Raw genomic sequence first — 26,084 nt, 5'->3', positions numbered from 1 at the left:
TCGAAATATTCTGTTGTTTATCTTTTCTTTTTTTACCATATAATAAAATTTCTTAATCGATCTAAATTATTTATTTATAAATATATATCGAGATATTGAGCGTGTATATATACATATATACACATATTATTACAATAAGTTGTCGCATATAATAGATTGCGATTTTGCTCAACTGTATTTTCTCCAGAGAAAATGCAGTTCTTTCTCTGTTCTATTACAGATTGCCAGATTCACTAGGGCTACCACCACCAAGACTCCATCCGCACGAAGGATTGTTACACCACCCGCATTCCCAGCACCAGCTATCCGAAGGGATATCCAGGATATCCGAAACGTCGCGACTATCCGACGGCGGGTTGTCTCGTCTATCGGACAGTTTATCGGAGGCCCACAGCCCGCCATTGATGGCGGCGAATCTATCGGTCACCGGTCCGTTGAGGGTGGCTGTACCCAGTCCGCACACCCCCTCTTCTCGAGGTAGCCCACCCCCCCGTCAGCCGACGCCTCAGGGTCAGTCCCAAGGTCAGGGGCTGATAAGGGTTGCCACGCCACCGCTGCCGAATCCGCGACCGCAAATCCACAGACCATTCTCGCCCGCGTGATACGATAAGGACGACGAATTGGAAGACGCCATCGGCACGGACGATCGTCTGACACCGAGAAAGAGCTATCGGTGCGATGACGTCGCGAGCGAGCGGTTCGAGGTGTTGTGAAGACGGGAAAGCTAATCGATTGTGAATGATAATCTGACTTTGAAAAAGTTCTTCACGAATCGCAACAAGTCGCGAGATATGAAAAAGATTTCGTTGTATCTAGAAAAATTATTAAATGTGAATGCGATTGCGACACCATTTCCTGGAGAAAGGTTCTTAGTTTTGCGAGAATTAAACATGATAAACGGAGTAAAATTGATAAATATATCTAAAGTTATCGCACAGAGATTACTAAAGATAGCTGTAAGATGTGAATCGATACGCAAGATGGCTTTCATTCGCGATAACATCAATTAGCATCGTCACCGGAAAGCAGATCCAAGGAGCTTAGAAACGATCGACATGTATATGCGAAGATGAATCAATGATATCAATACGTAGATACATACATTGTCGAAAGTTTTGCTTGAAAATGTCGAAAAGCTATTACGTTGTAAATCTTTTAGGGAGAAATCCATTTGATGATGCGTGGCAATACAATTCATTCGAGGAAATAATTTCCCATAACGTTCTTATAAAACGCGAGGACAGAATAGACGCTTCGAGAAGTGAGTGCGAATCCATTAAATAAGTGCAATCTCTCGGATTAAAAAAAAAGTCAATCGGTCAGGGTGTGTACATAACTTCCGTTAGATGTTCCCGACATGTCCGTTCGTCGAAGCCCAAGAACCAGATGCAGTGAGTCTCATAGTTTTTAAATAGTGCCGCTTTATAGTTGATACTCTCTCTATCGTGAATAATTTTCGAAATCGATTCATCAAGGATGTTCACAAAAGAAGCAAAAGCTTTTGGAAATATATTGTATTATTATATTTATTATATATTTAAATTTATTTATTATGTAACGTATAGAATATTATTTATAATTTTGTATTATATTTTATTTTATATACATATATATATATATATATATATATATATATAAAATATAATATATGATATGCTATATAAAATTATATTAAATAATAATATATCAATTATATATATATTATTATATAATATAATAATATATATTTTTTTGTAAGCATGCATAGACATTTTGTGAGAATACAACGATCCTCTTTTAAAAAGATAACATTATTCCTAGAGACAATAAAAAAATCACATATCTAGATATAAATATATGATATGGTTTTAAAAAAATGTCTCTGCCATTTTTAACAATGAAAAAACATGTCTAAAAAATTGTTTCAAACAAATGAATCTTACGGTTAAAAAATTTCTTTAAATATAATAAGATTTTTAACATTAAAATTTTTATTCAATGGAATTAGATGATTTTTCTTCTAAATTTTTTTCATCATTCCCCGAAAGTATTTACTTCTTGTGTGGAAATCCTATATTTTGCCGACATCGAAACGCCATAGTGGCAAACCGACCTACAAGGCATCAAGATTAACGCAAGAAAAAAAGGCGAAGTTGCTGAAATCGCTACGGTAATGGTCTCACAATCAGACTTTTAAACTGACATAGGACGCACGGCAGATATAAGAGAGATAGATCTAGCCAGAGACGTGATATCAATATTGAGAGTTTGGAAAATATCATAGTCGCGGCGAAATATTCAATTAATATTGGAGAGCAGCTCTTTCTTTGTTCATTGTTCCTTTTCTTTATTTTTAAAATAAACAAAAACGCACAATATCTTATGCGTTGCTATCTGGATTACCTACAAAATCCCACAATAAATATAATTCGTTTAATTATATCTCCTCCTCAGTAACTTTTTTTCTCTAAACAAAATTTTTTTCTATACTAAAAAACACTTAGTATTAGATATTTTAGTAAAAAAGATTACTAGAGTTTTTACACAAAATATTATTAAGTATAATTATGTGCATTCTCTTTCTTCTTCATAAAAAAAATTGCAGCTTTCTTTATAAATTCCATTCATAGAAACAATACATTCCATTCCTGCTTCTTTTGACATTTTGTATCAAAATTATTATTATTCACTCATTCAAACTTTAAATTTTTACGATCCATTGTTTTAAATATGAATTTACAATATCTTGATATATATCGTTTTCGGACCACAGTTATGTTTGTAGCGTAATTGTTTATATATCAGAGTTATTTACGTTATTAATATAACTGTACATGTATTCTATTGTATTATATCATTATAATCTCATTATGAAAAGTGGAGAAAATTTAGTACTTTATATAAATATAGCTACAAGAACAACTCTGGTCTAACAATAAACGAGAGAAAAAGCACGATTTATTCCGTAGAAAAATGCTAAGCGCGAAACGACCCTTGCAGAACCAACGAGCCACTTTACGCTCCCCTCTTTCCGTCAATTCTCTCTCCGTTAGATCAAATAGTAACTAGCGACTTTGTATATTTCATTAATCGCCTGGCTCTTTGGGAAAGACTTGCGTCACTCCGGGAATAAGAAGAATATTAAAAAGAGAATTTCGAGGCCGGGTACGGTCACAATCGATCTTATTAAGCGCGAGACGATAGGACCCTCACGCTTTCGTCCTTGTCTTTGTAGATAGACTCTAGCGAAATTCTTGTATAATCCGTCTTATAAATATGAACATATTATACAGTACGTATACTATACATACAAAAAATATACATATATATATAGTATATATACATGTACTATAGGTAAAGACTTACGTAATTTACCTAAAGACGACTATCGATACGAAATTATATATATATAAATATACGAAGAATGCAAATGAAACATTATTATTAATATTATTATTATTATTATTATTATTATTATTAATATTATTATTATTTGCGCTTGTACATACGTTCGCGCGAAAATATATTAACAGATTATTATGACATTACAACGGACCATCATATGAGTATTTTGTTCGCATCCTCGCATCTATTATACGTCCTGTCCCGTCCTGACTGTTAAACGAAGTGGCAAATTTCGCGCTTAATCCATGGAACGCGTTAAACGCATCGATGCATTAAAATAGCTTAACATTTACGCCGCGCGATTCTACAACGCTGGACACGTGATAATGATAACGACAAACCGCAAGTACAATCCACGTTGTTGGACGAAGCGTGATATATTTCTAACAATGAAAACTGTATATGCGAACTGTATATATCGCCGAATGCTAATTATTATTTTATTTATAAAATCTCTCATTAGCAATTTCCCATTACGTTCGCGTGTTGCTCTACGATTAAAACGATATCGCGCGAGAAAGAGCACAAGACCGCGTCGTTGCTGAAATCATCCGTCCTTCCCACAGGTTCGCACGTCACACGCTTCCACGCCGGAACGTCAAAAAATTGCGGAGTCATCGGCCGTTAACGATCTTAGAGTCGTGTCCAGACGATCTTTTTTCGTCGAAGGTCAAAAGCGAGGAGAGCCGAGTCGGGCACGAAACAAACGCGAGTTAGAAAGAGCGCGACGAAGGAAGGATAGATTATCGACGAGAGAAATAGGAACAGAATGCGCAGAATAAAACGGTCGATGGGTAGAAGAGAGAGGAATCAGAGAGGAGGAGAGGAGGCGGATAGATAGGAAAGAGAGAGAGAATGATATAACGGGAGAGAGGCAGACAGATAAAGTAGTTGCGCGATAACAGGCGTAGGCGGGTGTCGCTGACAAAATGAACCAATCGGCTGGCCGGGTTGGCTTGTAACCGATCCCGTGGGTTAACCAGGAACCAGGGAGCATCGACCAAGACTCTCCCGAAAAGCCGATATGCCCAGGGCGCACGCCTAAGCTCACTCTCGATGTCGACTCCACCCTGCTCCACATGCAACCACTTCCTCTCTCTTTCTCCCATCTCCACCTTTCTCTCTCATTTTCCTCCTCTTCTGTCACACGTCGACTACGTTTTTCCCCTACGCCGAAGGTGCTTGGCAGCTGGGTAGATTTCCAGACACGAAGATGGAGCCGTAGGGATGCGGGGAATGGATACACGCGGACTTTTACGCTATGCTCTCGACTCCGTCGCGGTGGCTTTCAACTCGGTGACTTTTAAGAGATATTATGAGACTCGTGTCTCTATCACACGGCGGTATATGTCTACGATATGTTAAATCAATTTTTTTTCTTCTTTTGCAATTATTGCGAGAAGACTTTAAAATGACAGATTTTAAATGAAACAGTCATAAGATGCATTAAAAGGAGTCGTGCAACTGGAGAGCAAAATTTAAAAAAATTTTTTAAATACAGATTTACGTAAGCGAGCGTTTTTTTATGCAAAGAGCGTCATTCGTTTAATAAGATTAATAAGATTTAAGATTACAACGTGCATAAAAGAACGTTGGCTATGAAAAGGTCAAAATTTTAAATTGATCAAAGAGTCTGTATACGTGACGCATTGTCAACCAATAATCGAGTTTACATATCAAATTTTAAACAAAAATGATTTTACTGCACAATAATCATTGTATACCTACACCAAATTAGAAAAAAAAAATAAAAAAACAGATGTGAAATTATAAACAACTATTAATAAAACAGTTGTGAAACTCTGACCAATTACAATTGTGAAATTCTGATCTATTTATCAAAAAAATGTTGATTTATTCGATTATAGTCGATCATATCGACAACAATTCGACAAAAGAACGATGGCGGAGGGAGATCGAAAAGCGTTACATAAGAACCCCGGAACAGCTCGTTGTGTACGGGCGCAACGAACAAATGTAGGAATTTTGTGATGGAATAATGGGATGGATATCGCGATTATCGATAGGCTTCGGTGGCGTGCACCGTTTCCGAGGTACATCCAATATGGCGTGAAAAGGTCCGTTCTGTCTTTGTCTACCCTCGCCCTGCTATCGTTCATCTCTGTCGTGCGCTCGATGGCACGGTCGCCGTCTTGCCGGTCGTGTTTTGACAGTTGCTGCTCTGACACCTCTGGCGCATTCATTAGGAAGTGGTTCTCATCGTCAATATGTTAAAGTTACAATATAAAACTTTCGAAATGGAAAAGAGGCTTCTCAAGCAAACAATCGCGAAATATACTTTCGAATCTCTATTTCTTAACATGGAAACTTTGCATAACAATACATTGCATTAAAAACTTGCAGAGATATATTAAATAATACACATTCAAATATATAGTAAATTCAATGAATTACTCTTTAGATATTTTTAAGAGAACACACAATAAACAATTTCAAAAATCATATATCGTCATAAAAACATATTATTATAAGAGCACAAAAAATCGTCTCTCATTGTAATATTATTAAGTTATAAAAGATCGTACGACAACTTTATTTTTATTTATCTGTATTTTTATATCAAATAGTCAATGATACGATAATATTTAATCTCATAATCGTTTTTGCCGGAAAGATATATAAAAAAAATAATCGGCGTGCAAACGGAATGCTTTCAGGATTAAGTTGGGAGCCGCTGACTGGGCTCCAGCTGTCCGGATTTAGATGTTTAGGATAATGCGGTGTGGTCGGGGCCTTACAACGAAATAATGTAGTCCACTCTGAATGGTACAGACGCGGAATGAGAGCGATGGCGAGAGAGAGATGGAGGGCGATGAACGAACGAGCAAACGAGATGAAGGAACGTGCGACGAAGGGAACGGAACGCGAAGAAGGGCCAGGGAGCGAAAGAGAGTAACGACTGAGTAACCATTTCTCTAGTGGTTATTTGTAGACAGATTCGACACCCCGACAATACCGCGAATATCATAATGGGGCTGGCGCAGGGGCCCTCCCGCTACGGTAGAGCCCCTGCAGATTACGCTCGTCAGGTATTTGTTGTAGGTCTTAAGGTCGACCCGCGGCAGCCCGACGTCGCAGGGAGGTGTGAAAGTGAGGATAAATCTTCGCTGGATCTTTTTAAAACCGGCATACGCCATTGTTGCGGTAAAGAAGTTTTTCAGGCTTTCGCTACGCCCGTGCGCTCTCTCGTGATCTCCTCTTCCGGTCACAACGATCACGGATCATAGGCTCTCTTAGCTGCTTAAGAGTCCGAAGAGGACTCGGAAAAGCATGAAACGACGGGCCCGAAAAGGTGAACATTGTGAGAATTATCGTGTCGCGGAATAATGGCGCAACAATAACACGGAATGGCGTTTGCTCGCGCGCCGATAAATCGGCCTCTGATTTTGTTTACTCGCGCCTCGACTAGTGACAAAAAAGTCAACAAATATTTGTAAAATCGATTGTTAGCCGATGTGGGCTTTATTTGATTAAGCGGATCTGTTTTCAACATTTTTACGAGCGGTTTGGCTCGATAATAGTTAGTATTTTCATCTATGATATCGCATGTGATTTCCCGATTAATATTTTATTTTTCCACAAAAAATGTTTTAGTGCGGATCTTTTACAATTTACTATTTAATCATTGCTATTCTCTATAGTCTATATATAACTTTGATTGATTTTTTCGTATAATAAAAATTCAGAATAGTACTGATAAATAACTTAAAAAACGCATATGTTTCCAAAATGTTCATGAATACGAATCCGCTTAAAATGTTACTTACATTTTGCAATAACCCGTAATGAAACAGTTTATTTTTGGAGCGTTTTTGGATCAAAAACTTAAAATTACTAGTACTAAATAGACTCTCTCTCTCTCTTTCTCTTGTAAAAATGATTATATATAAATTACTATTTGAAATCATTTATATAAATTTCATTATTTATCAATACGATGCAACATCAGAGTTCTAATATACATAACACAATGTCGATCCGTAAAATATATACAAATTATATATGTACATATGTATAACAGAAATGTTGAAAATAATTAATATTTAAAAAAAATCATTGTAATGGAGTTTTCTATTCGTTTTTTAAACAAATTTTTAATTAAAAAATTATACAATTTCTGAAAAATTTTGAAATGTTTTATCCATATATCTATCTATATAAAAATATATAAAAGTATTAAAATTATTATTATAATATAATTGTTATTAGAAATATTTTATTATAAATATTTCTAAAAATTCGAAATAAAATCTAAAATATACTCCGCAGATATACTTTATTTTGATGTAAAATAAATTATTACCAGTAGAAATAAACAAGCACTTAATTTTACAACTAACAAAGATAACAAATTAATTTTGCTCACCTCATGATTGTTTGCCTGATACTTCTCCGGGCTTATTCCTCTTTTCTTGTTCGTCCCTTACTGCTCATTCATGGCACTCACTCGCGAAAACACAGGTAATCACGATCGCGCACACTTATCATTATAATACAGCGATCGCGTGATACTTTGCACGACACTCCCGATATTAATCGCACGCGACGTATACTTTATTATATTGAAAACAATGTAAAAATTATGATGCGTTTGACATTCCAAAATTGTACGACTCTATTCACATGTCACTCGCCACGCAAGTGCTTTATTGTTAACGAATAAATCTTTTGTTTCGTTGTTAATAGTGTGCTTTCAGATTTTACTATCTCGCATTATATTATAAATGAATAAATGTTTTAGTTAAAATTAAAGATAAATATTCGCAGAATGCGATTTTCGAAAATACATTTATAATTACTTTGTTGATTACTCGCGCAATAGATCTTGATCGGACAATAAAAAATGTAAAAAGAAATTCATGTAAAAAAATACATATTTTAAAAAACCACGTAAAATATTTTAATAAGTTATAATATATATACATATATAATTTTGTTAAGAGATAGTAATCAATTAATCATGACGATACACACTATCAATCGTAACAATTGTACGAAATATCGTTTGGTATTACCTAGCATTTATCGTTATTGGACATTTTTTAGCAAGCGACACAGAGGACACAGTGTATCATTTCATCCTTGTTGATTGCCGAATGTGAATAAGGATGAAATGATTCACTGTCCTCTGTGTCGCTTGCTGAAAAACGCCTATTGTTATTCGGTGAAACTCGAGCGTCAAGATAATGGTGGGAGACATTCCGAGTGACGTCATATTATTTTTTGAACAACGATCGTGACAAGTACTAAAAGATATGAAACGCAATTATTAGAATTAGCAATTACTATGTGATTAATTAATTCCCGCTGTTTTATCGTACCTTAACTAATAATTAGCTCGACTCGTGTGATATCGCGGCATCAGAATAAAACAATGTATTTAATTTTCATACTTTTCAATCATTGATAAAAGTCGCGAGTTTAGAACAGATTGAAATCGAGTTACGCGAAATTGTAACTCATTTAAATAATCTGCTTCAATCTCATATTTTAATACTTGTTAACACTGCAGTAAATACTCGATGTTTATATCTCGATAATTTGTTAAAACGTGTACTTTACGTGATTTCTTCGTTCGATATATCACATAAATAATCAGCAAAGCGACAACATATTTTAAGATATCGCATGCAAATACTTAATTTTATATTCTCAATGTAATAAAGTACGTGTGGTTAACATCAGAAGTGCTACGCAAAGTACCACGCGATGTCGTTCGAGAAATATGAATCGGAGCATCCCCCCCCATTACCTTGACGCTCGAGTCTCGCTGCGCGAATAACAACAAAGTATGTAAACAATAGCGCGTTGTATGTTACCAAAGTTCGGCGCTCGTGTGTCGTATTATCTCTCGAACTACGATCGCGACAAGTACTAAGCAATGCCAAACGAGAATATTTCATACAATTTTTAAAATATAATGTGTCATATTTGATTGATTATTATCTCTTAATAAAATTAACGCATCTCGTATGATATCCGAATAAAATTGCTGATTTTATTTTCCGAGTTTTACGATTGTTAACAAAAATTGTGAGTATAAAATGATTAAATTGCGCAACATTATAACGCATTTAATTAAGTATAGTAATATACTGAAAAATATTTACCAATCGCATAATAAAAAATTTAGCATTTATATATCGCGGTGACTTATTAGCATATTTTACGTGATTTTTTTTTAAAACATTTTATATACATAATTTGTTTGATTGAGATTTATCGCGCGAGTAATTAATAAAGCGACATATTTTCGAATATCGCATTCTGCGAATATGTATCTTTAATTTTAACTTTTCGTACACATTTATACATTTATGATATAATGCGAGATGGTAAAATCTGAGAGCATACTATTTGTTAACGACAAAGATAGCACTTTACAGAGAATGACACGTGAATAAAATTGTATGATTTTGGAATTCCGAACCTAGATCCTAATTTTTGCATTATTTTCAATATAATAAAGTATACATCGCGTGCGATTAACATCGGGAGTGCCGTGCAAAGTATCACGCGATCGTCGTATTATAGTGATTAGTGTGTGTGCGTAATTAACCGTGTTTTCGCGAGTGAGTGCCATGAATGAGCAGTAAAGGATGAACAAAAGGAGAAAAACAGGCCCAGTGAGGTATCAGGCGACGGCGGAGCAACCGTGAGGTAAGTACAAAACTTATTTATTTATAATTATTTAGATTATTTTTAAAAATTAGATTTTTATTTTTCATTATATTTGATAAAAGTTTATATCTAATAAAAAAAATTATTTTTTTATCAAGAATCTGTTTAAAGAGCATGGAAAAGATTGCGCACAATAATTATAAATTAAAATATTAATTGTTCTATTTTGTGGATATTGCTTAAATAATTTGAATATATTTATATTTTATAAATTAACATTTTTACAATTCCGCCTAAATCGTGAGTATTATAAATTCTATATATAATTACATATACACATACATAACTATTTATGGTCATTTATGTAAGCTTGTTTAATACTAACGAATAATAAATTTTTATTCCGTGAATGTTCTTAACAAAGTAATAACACCTCCCTGCAGATTTTTAATTTGAAAATCGACGTCTCGCTTTTCACGTGGGGTTCTGATTCAGGTTCACACGGGGTTAATGAGAGGTTAGATATAACTTACTATTCTGTGCCATAATACGACACCGGCGTCCGTTTAATTTAAGTATATCCCGTGCATGGGATTTCAATGGGGGTGTGTCATACGTCGCCCTTCGGCCCCCATAACGGGAAGGCAGTAACGTCATGGGAAAAACAAAATATTATAGTAGCTGAGAGTCATATATTGTTGCTTGCAAAGCAATGCGATACGCAATACGATGCTTATACATATTGATTCAATATAGTAATAATAATGTCAAGAATTTTGTAATCAAATTTGACAATTGTAAATACGCGTTAATTAATTAACCAATTAATTGTCATTTGTATAATTTTATATGTAAAAACGCATATATAAATAGAAAAAATCAAATTTTATAAATTCGCCAATGCTATAATTAATTTTCGCAAAAAATTGTACATATAGCTTTTTTGCAAAATGTAAATAGATCGAAATATTTTGGCATTAGAAAAATTCTTCTCCAAGTTTATCGTTGCCAAATATTCTCAACTGAATTTGCGAAGGTTCTCAAAGACTCATACGAGTATCTCCATGAAGGAAACCTACGTTTGAATCGCGAGACATCCGGAGCAGGGTATACATGGATATGTCAGGCGTCAGTGCCCTTACGAGGTACTAAGCCGCTTAGCACTATGGGGTTTATGTTGTGCCCGACGGGGTATCTACTAACTCCATAGAACTTATATATAGGGGTCCACATCCCGCCTACCGCGCATTATCTTATCCCCCATCCATACCCATGCTTCCATCACGACATTCACCAGAATCCGGCGAAATGTCAGAATCTCCGACAGTCTTGACATTCTAGATTGCGACGAAATTGCATTTACGTATCATGCAGAATATTGACTGTTTTACGATTTGGTCAACGAGTAAAGCTAATGATCAATTATCGCGCAAGAAATTAAATTGACATCATAATATATCGCAAAACGTATAGAATCGATCTAAAATGTAACACTGAATCGCTTTCAAATTTTTCGAAAGCATGCTAGTGAATCATTATACAATGATCTCAAGTTTTCAATCTCAGTTGGATTAATTCAGAATATATAAATATCATTGCGCAAAATTTAATTTTAATTTAACAATATGTACATAGAAAAAAAATGATGAAAAATTTTATGTTATATTTTTAAAAAGAAGGAGAAATTAAAAAATTATTTATTACAAACTACAATATGCTATTTTTTCAATTAATCGACGTCTTTTATTTCTCAAGCAAATTTTGGCCGATACGCAAACGGCAATGAATAAAAATCGTTTAAGCCATTGTTAGTGCAATTTGTACACAAAACAGTTCCTCTCGCCATCCAGAAAAGGCCGCTCTTAGCGACGTGGCTAGAAAACACCGCGAGGAACTTTCTGACGAAGAGGGTATTACGCAAAACTGTATCGGCTTTTCCGTGTTTTGATTTCGTAGGGGCGACGAGAGGGGAATGAGGGGAAGAGAAGAGAGGAGGGAGGGAAAGTTACCCGATGGAGCGGGAATGCCGGGAACGAGGAGGACAGATACTTAGCCGAGGACTAACAGCAGGCCGCGGATTAAAGGGGGCGAAATGTTATTATTGCAAGGGGTACGTCTGCGCCCCCGTGAGTACTAAGTAGCCCGGTTAAGTATGTTGTTTAAGCCAACACTGTAAGTAACCATCCCCGGAGAAATTGCCGTCACAGGCATTGCGACAAAGTACAAACTCCGCGTCGCGCCAATGGAAAATACTTTGCGCGAGTGCCACCTCAACCAGATGGGCTCTCGTCTAATGCCCACGAGTTTTCAACGCGGCCGCGATAGAAAATCGAAGCTTCATGATACGAGCGATGGCACCAAAGTGTCGCGAAACTTCGCGGACTCGTCGAAAGTGGTTTATAACGGGCACGTTATTCAAGTGACTAGTATTAATATAACGGGAGATCGACAAGAATTGATACAAAACTAAATTGTATAGAATAAATTTGGAACAAACTTCAAAAATAAAAATTTATTATTATGTAATAAAATATAATTATATAATATAAATTTATGATTATATATTATTTAATTAAATATACGAAAATAATTATAAAAAATGTAACAAAATTAATGTATTAATCTAATTTTTTTAAGAATCATATCGCATGTGAACAGATATTTTATCATTCTAGGAGAAAAAATTATTGATTATTACGTTAACTATTGTACATGATCAGATACATGATCAGATTAAGCTTATGCGAAAATGTTCTGCAAGGAAATTACAGAGAGAGTGTCCTAGCTTAAAGGTAAAAATAATCTCGATAAAGTCAAACGATTTTTATAAATATCCATGAAATTATACCTGTTTTTGATTCAGCAAATTTCAATCTATACGAGAGGTGATCGCGCGCGACTGAATTCAGCGAATAATTTTGTCGGATAATTGCAGTTTCTAAAACGAGGAGTTCCTTTGTGCGACGAGGGAATGACAAATGCACTTCCTTGAGCCGAGATTAAAATACGATATTGCCGTTATTAGGCCCCGGGTTTGAGCCTTTCCTCGCGATAGAACGGTAACAGACGTATAATTTCCTGGAAGCTTTGAATTGAACGACTCTCTCGCTCCGCCGGGGTGAGTGAGACGAGTGTAACCGGCTTTCTCAAAGCTTTGAGGGTGAGGAAGCTCATTAACGAGAGCTTTCTGTTCCTTCGTTTCGATCCGACGTACACCTTCCATCCACTACCCGATATCCTTTACGAGGTTCTGAAACTCGAACTACCCCTGCCCTGCTTTTACCGACAGCAAATTCCTTACTTATGCAAATACGAATTTGTTGATGGCTGTAAACCATCTTTTTGGTAAATTCTTGAAATGTATCTCAAAATAAGAATTGTTACAGCACATTTATCTATAAATATATAATGTAAAAAAAATCGAGACGTTGTAAATCGATTACACAATATAAACGGCTAATTTTTCTGTACTAATTTTTCTGTCGCAATTAAGAACATTTGATTATTCGAAATTTTATTACGTAAAATAAAAATTAACACGATGAATGTGTACACATAATGAAATATCTTGAGAAGAAAATATGATCCATTTCTTACCTAATTGAAGATAATTTTATATTATATTACTTGAATATCAATTTTAATAAAAGCATCTATCAAGTCGCAGACATTGGTAAGCTACTACGATTGCGGCTGTTTTTAATGATACTTTCTCAAGTGATTTGTAATACTAGTATACGGGTGCGTCAGAGGTAATTATTCCTCCTCGTTACGATCAAGTGAATTCAATTAATCGTCAGCGAGCCGCTCTGGTGTTTGTATATTACGCTGCGAGGCTCGTTCTCATCAAATTCCCATGAATAACCAGCTTGTAGTCTATACAATAATCAACACCGCTAATTTCTCTCGCCGCGGTTATCCAAATTTCGTATAACAACGGAATTTCGAATCGCAGATTGTTTCGCAAAGAGATGTAAAATCGTTAAAAATTTCAAATTTATCAATATCGTAATGAATTAAAAAAGAAGGATAAAACAAATATTTCGGGCACGTGTTAATTTTATCACGATCATTTTATTATATATTAAATTCGTAAGAGCGCAAGAGGTAGCGATACAAATATTAATAACAATTCGTTTTTTTATATTGCGGATTCTCGAATGTGCCAATCATCACCGGCGTTGTTGTGCCGTAGAAATAATTTAAGAAACGCGTTAATTCAATGGAACACTGCGGTGGCAAATAATATAAAAGCCGTCACTCTGCTTTCAACTCGCTACGACCGGGGAACATCGTCTCACGATTCTCCCCTTCCCTCCAACCTCGCGAATGAAAGTGGAAGAAACTAAGTATTCCATCTTGACTTAAATACAGCTCGCGAGATGAGGCTAATGCAACCGCGAAATAAAGGGCGTGGTTTTAATGCGCAGCCGGGGATTGGCTGTTGAACTTGGCTACCCGGTCGATACTGGCCGACTATATCTCTGCCCGACCTGTATACTTGATACTTATCCGGCAGGAGTATATATACCTCAAACTCTATCTCGCTCTCGTGCAGCGTCGGCGGAGGAGGATGTTTGCACGGATCGAATGCGCCAAGATTCTTCAAGTAGAATCATCGCTGTGAGAGAGGTTCGGCAGGGAAGTTGCATGGTAAACATTCTCCACGTGACATTAAAATGACAAACAGCGCAAGAGTAATTAATAAAAAAAGTGTTCATCAATGAATAAGTTGTGAAATTTAATCTATAATTTAGCTGCTCATAGAACTTGCTGCAACATGCATGTTATTCCACCCACACATTATTGTAAACGGATACTTTAAGATTATTTATGTCCTGAGTCATTTTATGATTGGTTTGTGTACATGTCAAATATTCATAAATTTCTACGATGGTATTACGCTGACACGCCATTAAAAGCGCCCGAGTGCTCTTTGTTATTCATAGATCTTTGGTCAAAGCGTTAAACTCTCGCCATCAGTATAGTAATTGCATCGCGTGCCATCAGTATATTAATTATGAGCGCGTTACGTCGTGCAAATAAAGTCATTTTGGCAAAGTACTTACCGCAAAGAAACGTCCTGTTCCTTCAGGAGGCTCGATGAGCTCTGCGCGTTGATCCATCTTGACTCCCTTATTCCTTATCCCTAACGCGACATTAATAGCGCACGATTAAAATCTTCTTAATGACACCTCGACTTCCGCGATACCCATCGTAGATTGATCGCGCCGATTATCTGCAATTTGCACCAGAAAGCACGGATTACTCTCTAATTTACACTATTCAAAACATATATCCAAATTTTGATATAATGTAACATTTACGTGCGTCATTAAATTTTGCGTATTTTTTTACTCGTTATCGCACATATGCTGAATAACAGCAGTTGCTGAATAACAATATAGCCGTCAAATAATTTTCAGCAAATGCGATACAATATACCAAGAAATTTAGCTCATACTGTCATCTTACTACTCGGTATATTAAATTCTTACGGTGTAATATAAATCAGCTTTGCCTACAATAGTACGTAGAAATAATTAATATAACTATTTCTAAAATATTAATTTAAACAATTTTGCTAATAGATTAATTTGACCTCTCGCGAATCAAATCGGATCGTTAGTATAAATCACCTCTAAATGTCCATACCGTCTGTGCGGCTACCGGAAAACTTATATCGCCGCGCGCACACAAAGGCGACCAGGTTAGTATAATAACACGACACCCATAATAAACGCGCGACCGGTGTCCTCTCTCATTGAGGGCAACAATGCCCATAGTAGATGAGTTAATCGGCAAGTTCCTCCCCGATGTGCGCGCACTAACCGAGTCGGGATAGTCGCTATGCGACCTATTATACGCCATCATTCGTCGACGACGGTGACGATGGCGAACCGGAGAGTTTACACGGCGAACCCTGAAACAGGATATAGGAAAGACACCGTATCGGAGAACAAAAGGATGACTGACATCTCCGGTGATCCTGATCGGGCATTTGCAGTGGCTCTCTCAACGAACTGCTGTACATTTCGACCCATCGAAACGTCCGCGACATGCGAATCGATGGAATGACTTGAAGGCGAAGTCGCAAGCATCATTCGAGCATGCATCTCTCAAATTGCGTTAGATAACGTTAGATAATAAAAAAAATATTATAATAATATTCTATATAATCGATAAAAATCGCATCATAAATTTTACGAGATTCTAAATACACTATATGCCATGTATAAAGAATTAAACTGTCTCTTTTATACTTATCAAGTTTAATCTTTCTACTTGTATCAATTCTTGTATCACGCTGTATTGATTATCGATACGTCTAACAGCGATTTTTGCACCGTAAAAAGACAAGGTATATATACGCGAGATGTAGTAACTACAATCTGAGAGAGAAATCGCTACGAGGAATACAATACTTAGAAAGCTCCGGTAATCCTCATCAACGGTAGACAGAGATTCTCAATAAAGATGAAGTACCATTCGACCGATATATAAAAAAGTGTATCGTCTGGAAAGAACGAACGAATGAGAACTACTGATCAGGGGAGAATAATTCATCAGAGAGGATGCTGAGGCTGACGGCCGGCTACGCGTCCGCCTCTCTTCTCTCTTCTTCGAAACTCTCTATCCGTTTCTCTTGCCCCGTCTCTGTCCGGCGCGTTACGTTCTTCTTGAATTTCGATTCTATGATGGGCAACGGGGTCAAACCGCAGTCTCCGCTTGTTAATTCGTCGCTTCTTCGGCTTTTGTCCAGACGCGCTAAAAGCATCTGCCGGTTAAATGTGCAACACGATAAAAAAAGACTTGCGTCATATGTATTATTGTTAATAATAACCAGTATCGATTACCGTGCAATGAAAATTCATCAAATTGATCAACATTAATCGCATCGCTAGCATGATGCCAATTGATTAAATATATTCCGATAATAATGTATTATTAGATCGATTCTTAATCGGTCCTTTTCGGCGTTGCTAATTATAGCTAATCACTCATTAAATCATGACCTTTCAAATTTTAGCTCATTACTATTATTATTATTATTTAGATCAATCATAATAAATGCAAAATAATAAAATATAATGTATAATTTCTACAGTTACAAAAATATATATTTCTTACAGAAATGTTACAAACGTTAAAAATATATTTATAGATATAGAGACATAGATATGAATCAAATAAGTGATAAAATAAAATACTATCTTTTGCAATGCAATAGAGAAAGCTATTATTATTTCTTTATCTTTATTATTTAGATTAATAAAACGAGATATAATAAAAAATGTTGCAATTTTTATAATTGCATTTATAGAGAAATATCACACACTTTCATAGATGATAAATTAGATAATAAAAAATAAGATAAATTATAATAAAATAAAATATTTCTTTTTCATTACGTTTTAAAGTGTGATAGGAGGACAAATATTTTTATCTGTCTAATTTATGTTACTCGGTAATCGTACAACGTCTATAACATCTTTTACAATCGTGATAGTGCAAGATAGATAAGTATTCAATGTAGTATTATTAGCATGACCGTGAGGTACTCGTATATAAATTTAATAATACCGACAATAAGCGCTCATCAATGCAACTCTTCGCATAAAGGTTCGATGCATAGAGCATAGAAGGCGGATCATTGGAGGGGGGAGGAAGGGGGAAAGAAATGAAGCTATATTAAGAAATGATTGATAAACAGGCTGACCTACATTTGCGTATAAACGTGAAGAGCGTTATAGGCGAGTCCTTGACGCATGCACTTCATGCGGATAATTACGCGCGCGAAAGACACGTGCCTTTTGATCCTGGATTTGAGACTACATGCGCATACTACACGTACCCACATATACGCACACCTACAGAATAATCCCTCGTGTTTTTTCGGGGTGTTAAATTGCTCGATCGCGTGAACGAGAGCACGTCTACATACGTAATAAGATTAAAACAGGCTCTTATGCGGTTATTTCCTTAGACACGTATGTCTCGTGTCCATCAACAATCAAAAATTACATTCTTCTCATATTTGCGCTCATTTCTCTATGTCAATTGTTCTATATATTAAATTGCAATGTCCAGTATTAATTAATGAGTGGATAATATATTGGAGAACGTAACTTTATTATAATTTCTATTCAATATTACCCTTGCAATTTTTTTTCAAATTGCAAGTTTTCCACGAATATACATATTTTTGGATTGTCATTTTTCTCGATGTCCATTCGGTTGATTAAACGCATGTTATTTACTATTACTTGGGATAATGAAACGTAGAGCAGTCGAGTACCGTAGAAATTCATCTCCGAATTAAGTAGCTAATCAATTACGCTCGTCCTCCGAGCGATCGGACACGGTCGCGGCAGCGCTTTCCGACGACGGAAAGAAGACCGTTGCAACGGCCGGTGCCGCGCCGCGCAAATTGCTTCATCTCGCGCGAAGAAGTCGAGCATTTGGCTCTCTGGCACCGGGTTCTCTCGTCGATATTAAGTCGGGCCGCGATCAGGTGCGGCGTCCTGACGATTTCATCAACAGGCACGTCCGCGCCGGGATCATCATACTTTGTAACCGCGCAGCAAAAAGCAACTGCCCCGCGCCGGGACACGCCAGGAAATATATGCCTGTAATACAGCGTGGATTCACGGCGCGACCGCGCGCGCAACGGGTGACGTATGATGATAGTGTGGCCCAAGAGAGAATCAAGATGGCCGTAATAATATCATTATCCCAGTGGTCTCCATCGGCCGTTCGGGGCCCCGAGTGAGACATTTACCGTAACGACCGGCCATCCGTTATCGAGCCCCGGCGTGCCTAAGCTTATACGTCGAGGCTCGGCGATACCGACAAAACGCACGACCGAAGATGGCAGGATATCCCTGCCACGATCCGCTTCAGTTCGCGGATGCCTTTTACGGTGCGTTCTGATGAGATTTGGTCTTTGATTACATATGCGTGCGCGCACGCATCTGCTCTTTCAATTTTTATATTAACGCGCATGCATCTCTCCCCCCTTCTGTCATTATACTCTATGATTTTATCGTTTACTCTAATTTAATTATCATAAAATATGAAATTAATGTGCTTGTTACGAATGCGCGAGTGGATTTTATAGTGTACCGGGAAAGATACAAATATTTCCTTCCAATTTTTAATGATACTTGGCAATTTACGGCTGCGCACGGCTAGATACCGAGCAATCGTTTTAACCTAGCAACAAGCCGGGCATCCAACATCGGTTCGCTTAACTTAACCACGCTTCATACGTTTTCCACGCGCACTCTGCCGTCAGTTTTTCTGAAGACCCATAAAGCCTCTATCACCATCATCATTATCGCCATTACTGCGCATCCACTGACTCGCATTCGAGAGAGCCATGGCTCCTTGCGAGTTCCTTTACCCTAAAGAGAAATGTGGTTACCGCAGCTGATAGCGGAGAATACGGCAGAAGCATCAACGAGCGGCATTTGTTTTGCGAATTTCATGGTGCGAGCTGCATTCGTCTCGACGACAACGATCATCCCGTCATCGCGTCTCAGACTTGGAAGGTGGACTTGACATGACCGCGGCTGGTGCACAGCTTCATTAAGAGTTTCCAAGTTGGTGGTGCTGATAATATATAGCGACGATATCTCAGGAAAGACGGGGGAAGGGATGGTAGGCGAAAAAAAAGATGCGTAGAGAAAGAAAGAGAGAAAGAGAATGAGAGCAAAAAGATCAGTAATGACGTCAGCGTCCGAGGGCAGCTGCCTCGGTTATTAATTAAGAGTGCGGACGGACAAGGCGGCGAAGGCGATCGTGGAGCCTGAAATTCGCCCAGGGGACCACGGGAAATTAATCGCGCACGATGGATTTCGAGGTTGCGATGACCGACCGCGCCGGGACATGGATACCTTTAGGCTAGAAGCGCGAGCGCGTGCTAAGAGGACCGAACTTAATTATCGCACTCTCGAGCCGCGCAAGGTGCAGAACATAAATGGGAAAGAAGGCAGCGAGGCTATTGCCCGACTGCTAATTACTATGAAAGCATCTAATGACGAGATTCATCAAAAAATCATCACCACACTAGTGTCGATTCTAATGCTGTCAAAAATGGCATCGAAAGATGAGGGGTTGCGCAGCTATTTTAGTTAAAAAATATTTTCTAAATACTTTTTCTCTCAAGATATGAATTTTGCTCGAATTTAGAGACAATTGAAACGCTATTTTCTAATCACGTGCTGAAAATTAAAGAAAAATTGATATTCTATTAACAATTTTGTGAAAGAGTTTCTCGAGAAATCTAATATAATATCGTAATAAATCACGATTCTCGTGTCAAGAAATACTATGCTGCATATATTTCGTTATTAAAATTGTTGCGATTTTTCAATTATTTTCTATATAAATAATAAAATATTTTGAATTATAAAATTATTTTTATATCGTTTGCTCGGAATTAAATTTAATGAAATCATCCATAGCGCGAAGATAGCATGCATAATACGCGATTACAATGGAAATAAACTACGGCATAAATAAAGAGTCACGAAGTAAAAGTCCAAGCTAATTCGCATGGCGAATTAACAGAGCCGAAGGACCGTGCTGTGGACCGACTGTGGGTGACCTTTTGCAAATCGAGATCCTCCGGGAGTTGCACAACGCTGCGGTAGAGAAGTTGAGAGTATGCTTCTCTCTGTCTTTCTCTCTCTTTCTTTTCCTCACTGGGGTTAGCTCCGCGGCGCTTCCCTAAGAATTATAATAACGAATGCTTAAATCAGCTTAGCCGCGCTAACTTCGCTTTTGCGACTACCTCCCATGTAAATATGGAAGTAGCTCTCTACAAAGTGGAAGAGTGGGAGCCGCCGGCCGATTGGGTAGACCAGGATAGGCGGGTAGGGAATTCTCTCGCTGTCGCTCTCGCGGATGAGGAAGTAGGAGAAAGAGGAGGAGAAGGAAGAGCAAGCAGGAGAAGGAGAACGAGGCGGCGGCGGCGGCGACGGCGACGGCGACGGCGGCGGAGGAGCCAGAGGGATTCATGAATCCCAGATGCGGTGGATTAGACCGTCTTTGCCGTATTTCTGTTTTCGAGGAAGATGGCAACGGGCTACAGATTACCGTGAAAGTAGCGCCGGCGGCGCGCGGCTGGATTAGGAATTAAATAGCCATTAAGTACCCTTCGCCACACACACCAGACCTAACCCTGGCCGAACCGAGTACACGCTCTGCCTCTCAAGTACTCTGCGCGCGCGCTCGCGACTTTTCCGCGCAAGAAGAACGGAGGATGCGAGCGTAACGAATCGGAGGTGCGCCCGGATGCCATGTGCCTGAAGGACGTTCGGATTATGGCATTTAGATTGTGTTTGCCATTTAATCCTACGTGCTGCAAAATATATATATTGCGGACACATCTGGTTTATAAGTCTATATTATATCGAATATATAGAACGAGAAAGATGTATAATTTATATTACCGGTTCGTTATAAATGTAATATTAATGTCCCCCGTTGCTATATATATATAAAAGCTACATATAAAAGAGAAGCTGTTAGAGAGAGATGCTAAATCATGTCGTGTTCCGATTTACCTGTACTGAATGTCAAAAAAATAAATTGAGAAAATTGTGCTCAAATGATTATGGAATAAAAAAATTTTTTTTTCTTTGAAATGAAACGTAAACATAACGGTTTATAATATCTATATAACGTCATGTCTTCCGATGGTAACAGCCAGATTGCTGATGGCGAGAAATACATGACGCAAGCGGGAGAGATGGAAACGTTTATCTGATGTATGTCATGATAAATTTTTAAAACAATGAAAGTAGGATCCTAAGCTATCCCCGTGTCACGGCTATTCGATTCCGTTTGAGCACCTCTGATCTGACTGGTTTAGCTATAGAGAGCTCTAAACCGAATCCAATCCTGATTGACGTGAGAGAAGAAAGAGGGGAAGCTATCGTTGGGATTATCTCTGGCGCCACTAACACCACCTACTGGAGATGTATACTAGATCGTCTCATATTATATTCCAACGAGGGATGCCGCATTATGGACGGCGAGGTGAAACTGTGTACCCTGAAGAAATCTTCACGGTCATCATTATCATCGTCCCGCCGAGTAAAACAAAAGATCGACCTGTCAAAATGCATCCTAGATATCTACCGCATCTCCATCGACATACGAATTCAACGTTTGATCCGTATTAAAACAGCTGGGTCAGGTCGCTGTTACGCCTACGCTTACCAGAATGAAACGCGCATAATCCGAGAGAAGAACTTGATAGACGAGAAAGCCTCTCGTCTCGCGATCGTACAGCCGAGGAAAGCCTCGTTATCTCGTGAGAATACGAAGGCCTCGAGCACCTCGTCCAATTGCACCGGGCGTAATCCGGTCGTTCGGCAATCGCCGGAACAATGAGCCAGTGAGAGGATGCGCTTACGTGGGAAAACGCGTTCCTAGACGTCAACTATGCTGGATTAACGTCGTTCTCTATCTCGAGAACAAGGATAGATTGCGTCACGAGAGACGCAGATGGCAAGAGGAAATGCATATGAGAGACCGAGGTTACGTTGAAGAGAATTGTTTGTAGGCAAACAACGGCACCATCACCGGTTCTCTACAGATAGACGGCAGTGATCGTCGAGATCGTGTCCGTGAAGATGTTCCATCGTCTTATCTACGAGAAGAACGACTAGGGAAACGAATACAATGAATACGACGATTATGACGATGACGGCGACAGCAACAACAACGATGACGATGACGATGACGACGACAACGACAATAATGATAATGATAATTGATGATGACGATGATGATGATGATGATGATAATGATGACGACGACGATGATGATGATGATGATGATGATGGCGATAGAGGTAGCGGACCGTGAAATAAAAAAAGAAATGAACGGAAAAGAGAAGCACCACACCGGGGATGAAATTACCAAGTCGCAAGTCACTCCAGTAACACGTTAACCCGAGGCTGGACCCACGGTATTATAAGTAAGACGTCTCGGGAGAAGGTGGGCTCCAGATATCCGATCGCTGGAATGTAACGCAGGATGGCGCCCTTTCTGTGCGCCCGCGCTTATTGCATTGGGTCCATCCCCGGCGCCGACTTGTGTTAGTGTCCCACCGTATCGAGTGCAGGACGTGGCTGATCGATGCAAAACGTATTAACTCCCTCGACTCTTTCGTTCGTTCTGGTTTATCAGACCGGATTATGATTCGAGCTAAATGTACATGGATCGTCGTACCTGATTCTAGTTACCATTAACACATGCATACACACACACACACACACACACACACACATGACAGAATAATTGATATATAACGATATATTATATGAGATGTATCGTGCTTATCAATGATTATATTACGTTTAAAAAAAATTTCCATAATTCAAATTTTACGATATTCGTTTCGCAAAAAATAATTATACGAAAATATAAAATTTCGATTGATAAGAATAAATTACAAATTGTTTATGTCACATTTCATCTTTAATTCTACATAAAGATTAATTTACAAATTTGTATAATTAGATAACAAAGTATCCACAACGTACACACATGCTTTCAAAAATTAATTATCCAAATTCGCTGATAATTAGAGACGATGACTAGCGATGCTGTTCGCACAAACTTCCGGAATACCTGCATTCATCAGCGTGACAAGCAAGCGCGCGCGATCGTCGCGCGAGTCATTCTTTCGTGGTGTGGAAAGACAAACAGAGGACAGAGGCCAGAAGCGCGCGAAGAAACGCAGCCGCGGACAGATAGAAAGAGAGAGAGAGAGAGAGAGAGAGAGAGAGAGAGAGAGAGAGGAAGAGAGAAGGCAGGAGCACAGGACCGAGAGATGCACGGTTAGTTAGGGCTCGTGTTTGCCGAGCGAGTTACCCTAACCCAACTCAGGCGGTTGGCGGAATTAAACGTTCGACGGAGGCTCGTTAACGTCATGAATATGTACCCTCCTACTCCCGGTACTCGCTACTCTAGCGCGGTCCACTCTCGCCCCCTCGGTCCCATCCCCCCACGCTTGTCTCCCCTGACACGACCGCGCTTCGTTCGAGCGGCAGTCGGCGCGCACCACTGTGTTTGCTGGTTAATATTCATCGGTTACCGCCATACACCCAGCCAGATCCTGGATGATTTTCGATGGGCTCTGATTACAATCGACTCGATCATGAGTCGCTCGGAGTCTGGATATAAAGTAGAAAAAAGGCAGATATTGCGGCTGGTACAAACGGTGTACCAGCTTTTTCGAAGATAATAGTAGATCGCGAACATACTGAAGAATTATCATCCAAGTCAAGAAATTTGAATAGAAAGGTCAAAAGAAAGTATTTATATTCTAGTTTTTAATATTCTTCCTCGATATCTCAAGAGATTTTTCATGTAGCTGTTGTCTCTCTTTTTCGATGTTAATTTAATATCCTACATCTTTTCTGCTTCTCTAATGCATTTATAATCCATTATACGTGACATTTTATTATTTTTATTTAAAAAAATGTATTAGAAATCAAATATGAAATGATATATGAGAATAACGTGAATATCTTTTTTCACGAAATGAATGAGAAACACTGATTGTCTTGATTTGCCATCCCTGTCAAACCACGATATACATTTATGTGCTAGGACGGCGCGATTGTTTTCGACAAAAGAAACACGGGGTTTCTTTCGTGAATGAAAAGTAAATGGAGTTAACCAAGCTCGATGGTTCAACGGCCTATTATTTCGAGGGTGGATACGTACGATAAAGAAACGAATCTTCCAAGCATCTCCACGAAAAGGGAGATTCTTGAGAATAAAGACATTACAGATGTGTCCTTTATCTCATAACAAAGCAATATTAGAATATCAAAGATATCAAAGACATGTAATTAAAAATCTATACAAAAAATCATTAAAAAATATTTTTCAATATTTTTCTACGAATTGTGCAGATTATTTTCTTCCGCAAAACAGAGTCTATTGTATAAACCACGAAATATAATAATATTTTTCTTCCATTGCAAGAAATTTATTCATTTCTTTTTTAATTTAATAACAAAACATGCATCGGAGACTCGCAGTCTTCAATTAGCCGAGCAGGAGAGATGGGTGCAGTCCTCGAATCACGGTAGTCCAAGGGCTCAACGTGACAAGTTATGGTCCTTTCAAGCAGGAAGGCACCCCTTGAAAGCCGTGACGAGTCAACAATGAACACCATAACCGATCCATCCGCTACGTCGTTTAAACTTACGGTCGTCGGTGCCGTGCATCGACATTCCAAACAGACGACAGATTTAAAATCATTGCTCCCAAAATCATAACAGCCGCGTCGTATTAGTGAGTTATATGAGAGACCTTTCTTCGATAAAATATAACAAGATCGGTCTTTCTCGATATAGTACGTTTCTAGCAAAGAAAAGGCTTTCCCGCGAGGGGAAGCGCGGAGATAATTTATCCCCCGCGAGACTGTGGAAATCGGTTGCGAAAGGCGGCGAAGTGAAATCTGGCTGTTAACCGTGACATTGGTCTTGCGTCGCAATTAATTTATCATCGAGTCAACACGCGGTGTCGGAATGTACGTGTATACGTACTCGTCGTGGAACAGGCGCGCGCGCGCGCGCGCGCGTTAGTCCTCTTCGCCGGGTGCTCCGAGTTATGCGCTGGTCATTTATATAAATAAGAAGCAGAAACGATACCTGTGTGTGACTACCATCCGCAGGGTGACTTTACACTTTGCATTATTCTTGGGACGGACGCATTCGTAGCGCCCGGGAATCAGACGTAGTGTCGGGAGGGATTACGAATACACAAGGTGAAGCGCGGCGAACGCGAGCGTCATTCAGAACACGTTCACGAGCGGTATCGTTAGCGTATTTTTCTTCGTGCAACCACGAGCAGCCGCGTATATACGCTTTTAATGAACGGCTACTGTCCCGCACGTCGACGATATAATTGATGAAAGGAGTTTCCATCACACCATCCAAAACGTCTTCATCCTTGCCTCTAATGCGAGCGCGTTCCCCGATACGCCCGTTAGACACGAATTGACTAATGATTCTCGCGCTTAT

The 26,084-nt window shown here is 38.4% G+C and overlaps 2 protein-coding genes across 6 annotated transcripts in view; one reads left to right on the top strand and one right to left on the bottom strand.

Annotated features, from left to right (window-relative positions):
* The window catches only part of Optix (optix), a 45,911-nt gene extending 44,356 nt beyond the window's left edge, over nt 1–1,555 (top strand). For 2 of the 4 annotated variants that reach the window (XM_083108087.1, XM_083108086.1), the window contains exon 3: nt 221–1,555. In XM_083108087.1, coding sequence (XP_082964213.1) covers nt 221–602 — 382 coding nt within the window. In that variant the 3' untranslated portion in view covers nt 603–1,555. Of the gene's footprint in view, nt 1–187 lie in introns of all 4 variants that reach the window. The other 2 variants (XM_083108085.1, XM_083108083.1) reach the window with 1 other exon arrangement.
* The window catches only part of LOC145976746 (uncharacterized), a 166,937-nt gene that overhangs the window by 118,116 nt on the left and 22,737 nt on the right, over nt 1–26,084 (bottom strand). For both annotated transcript variants that reach the window (XM_083108095.1, XM_083108096.1), the window contains exon 2: nt 15,096–15,265. In XM_083108095.1, the coding sequence (XP_082964221.1) occupies nt 15,096–15,152 (57 nt within the window). In that variant the 5' untranslated portion in view covers nt 15,153–15,265. The remainder of the gene's footprint in view (nt 1–15,095; nt 15,266–26,084) is intronic.

Source organism: Camponotus vicinus, unplaced genomic scaffold, assembly GCF_025532165.1.
Source record: "Camponotus vicinus isolate PSW18456_S1 unplaced genomic scaffold, iyCamVici1.0 SCAF_9, whole genome shotgun sequence".
In the NCBI taxonomy this organism is placed as follows: Eukaryota; Metazoa; Arthropoda; class Insecta; order Hymenoptera; family Formicidae; genus Camponotus; species Camponotus vicinus.
Note: the sequence above shows the minus strand (reverse complement) of the source record. Positions and strands in the feature narration are given on the sequence as shown.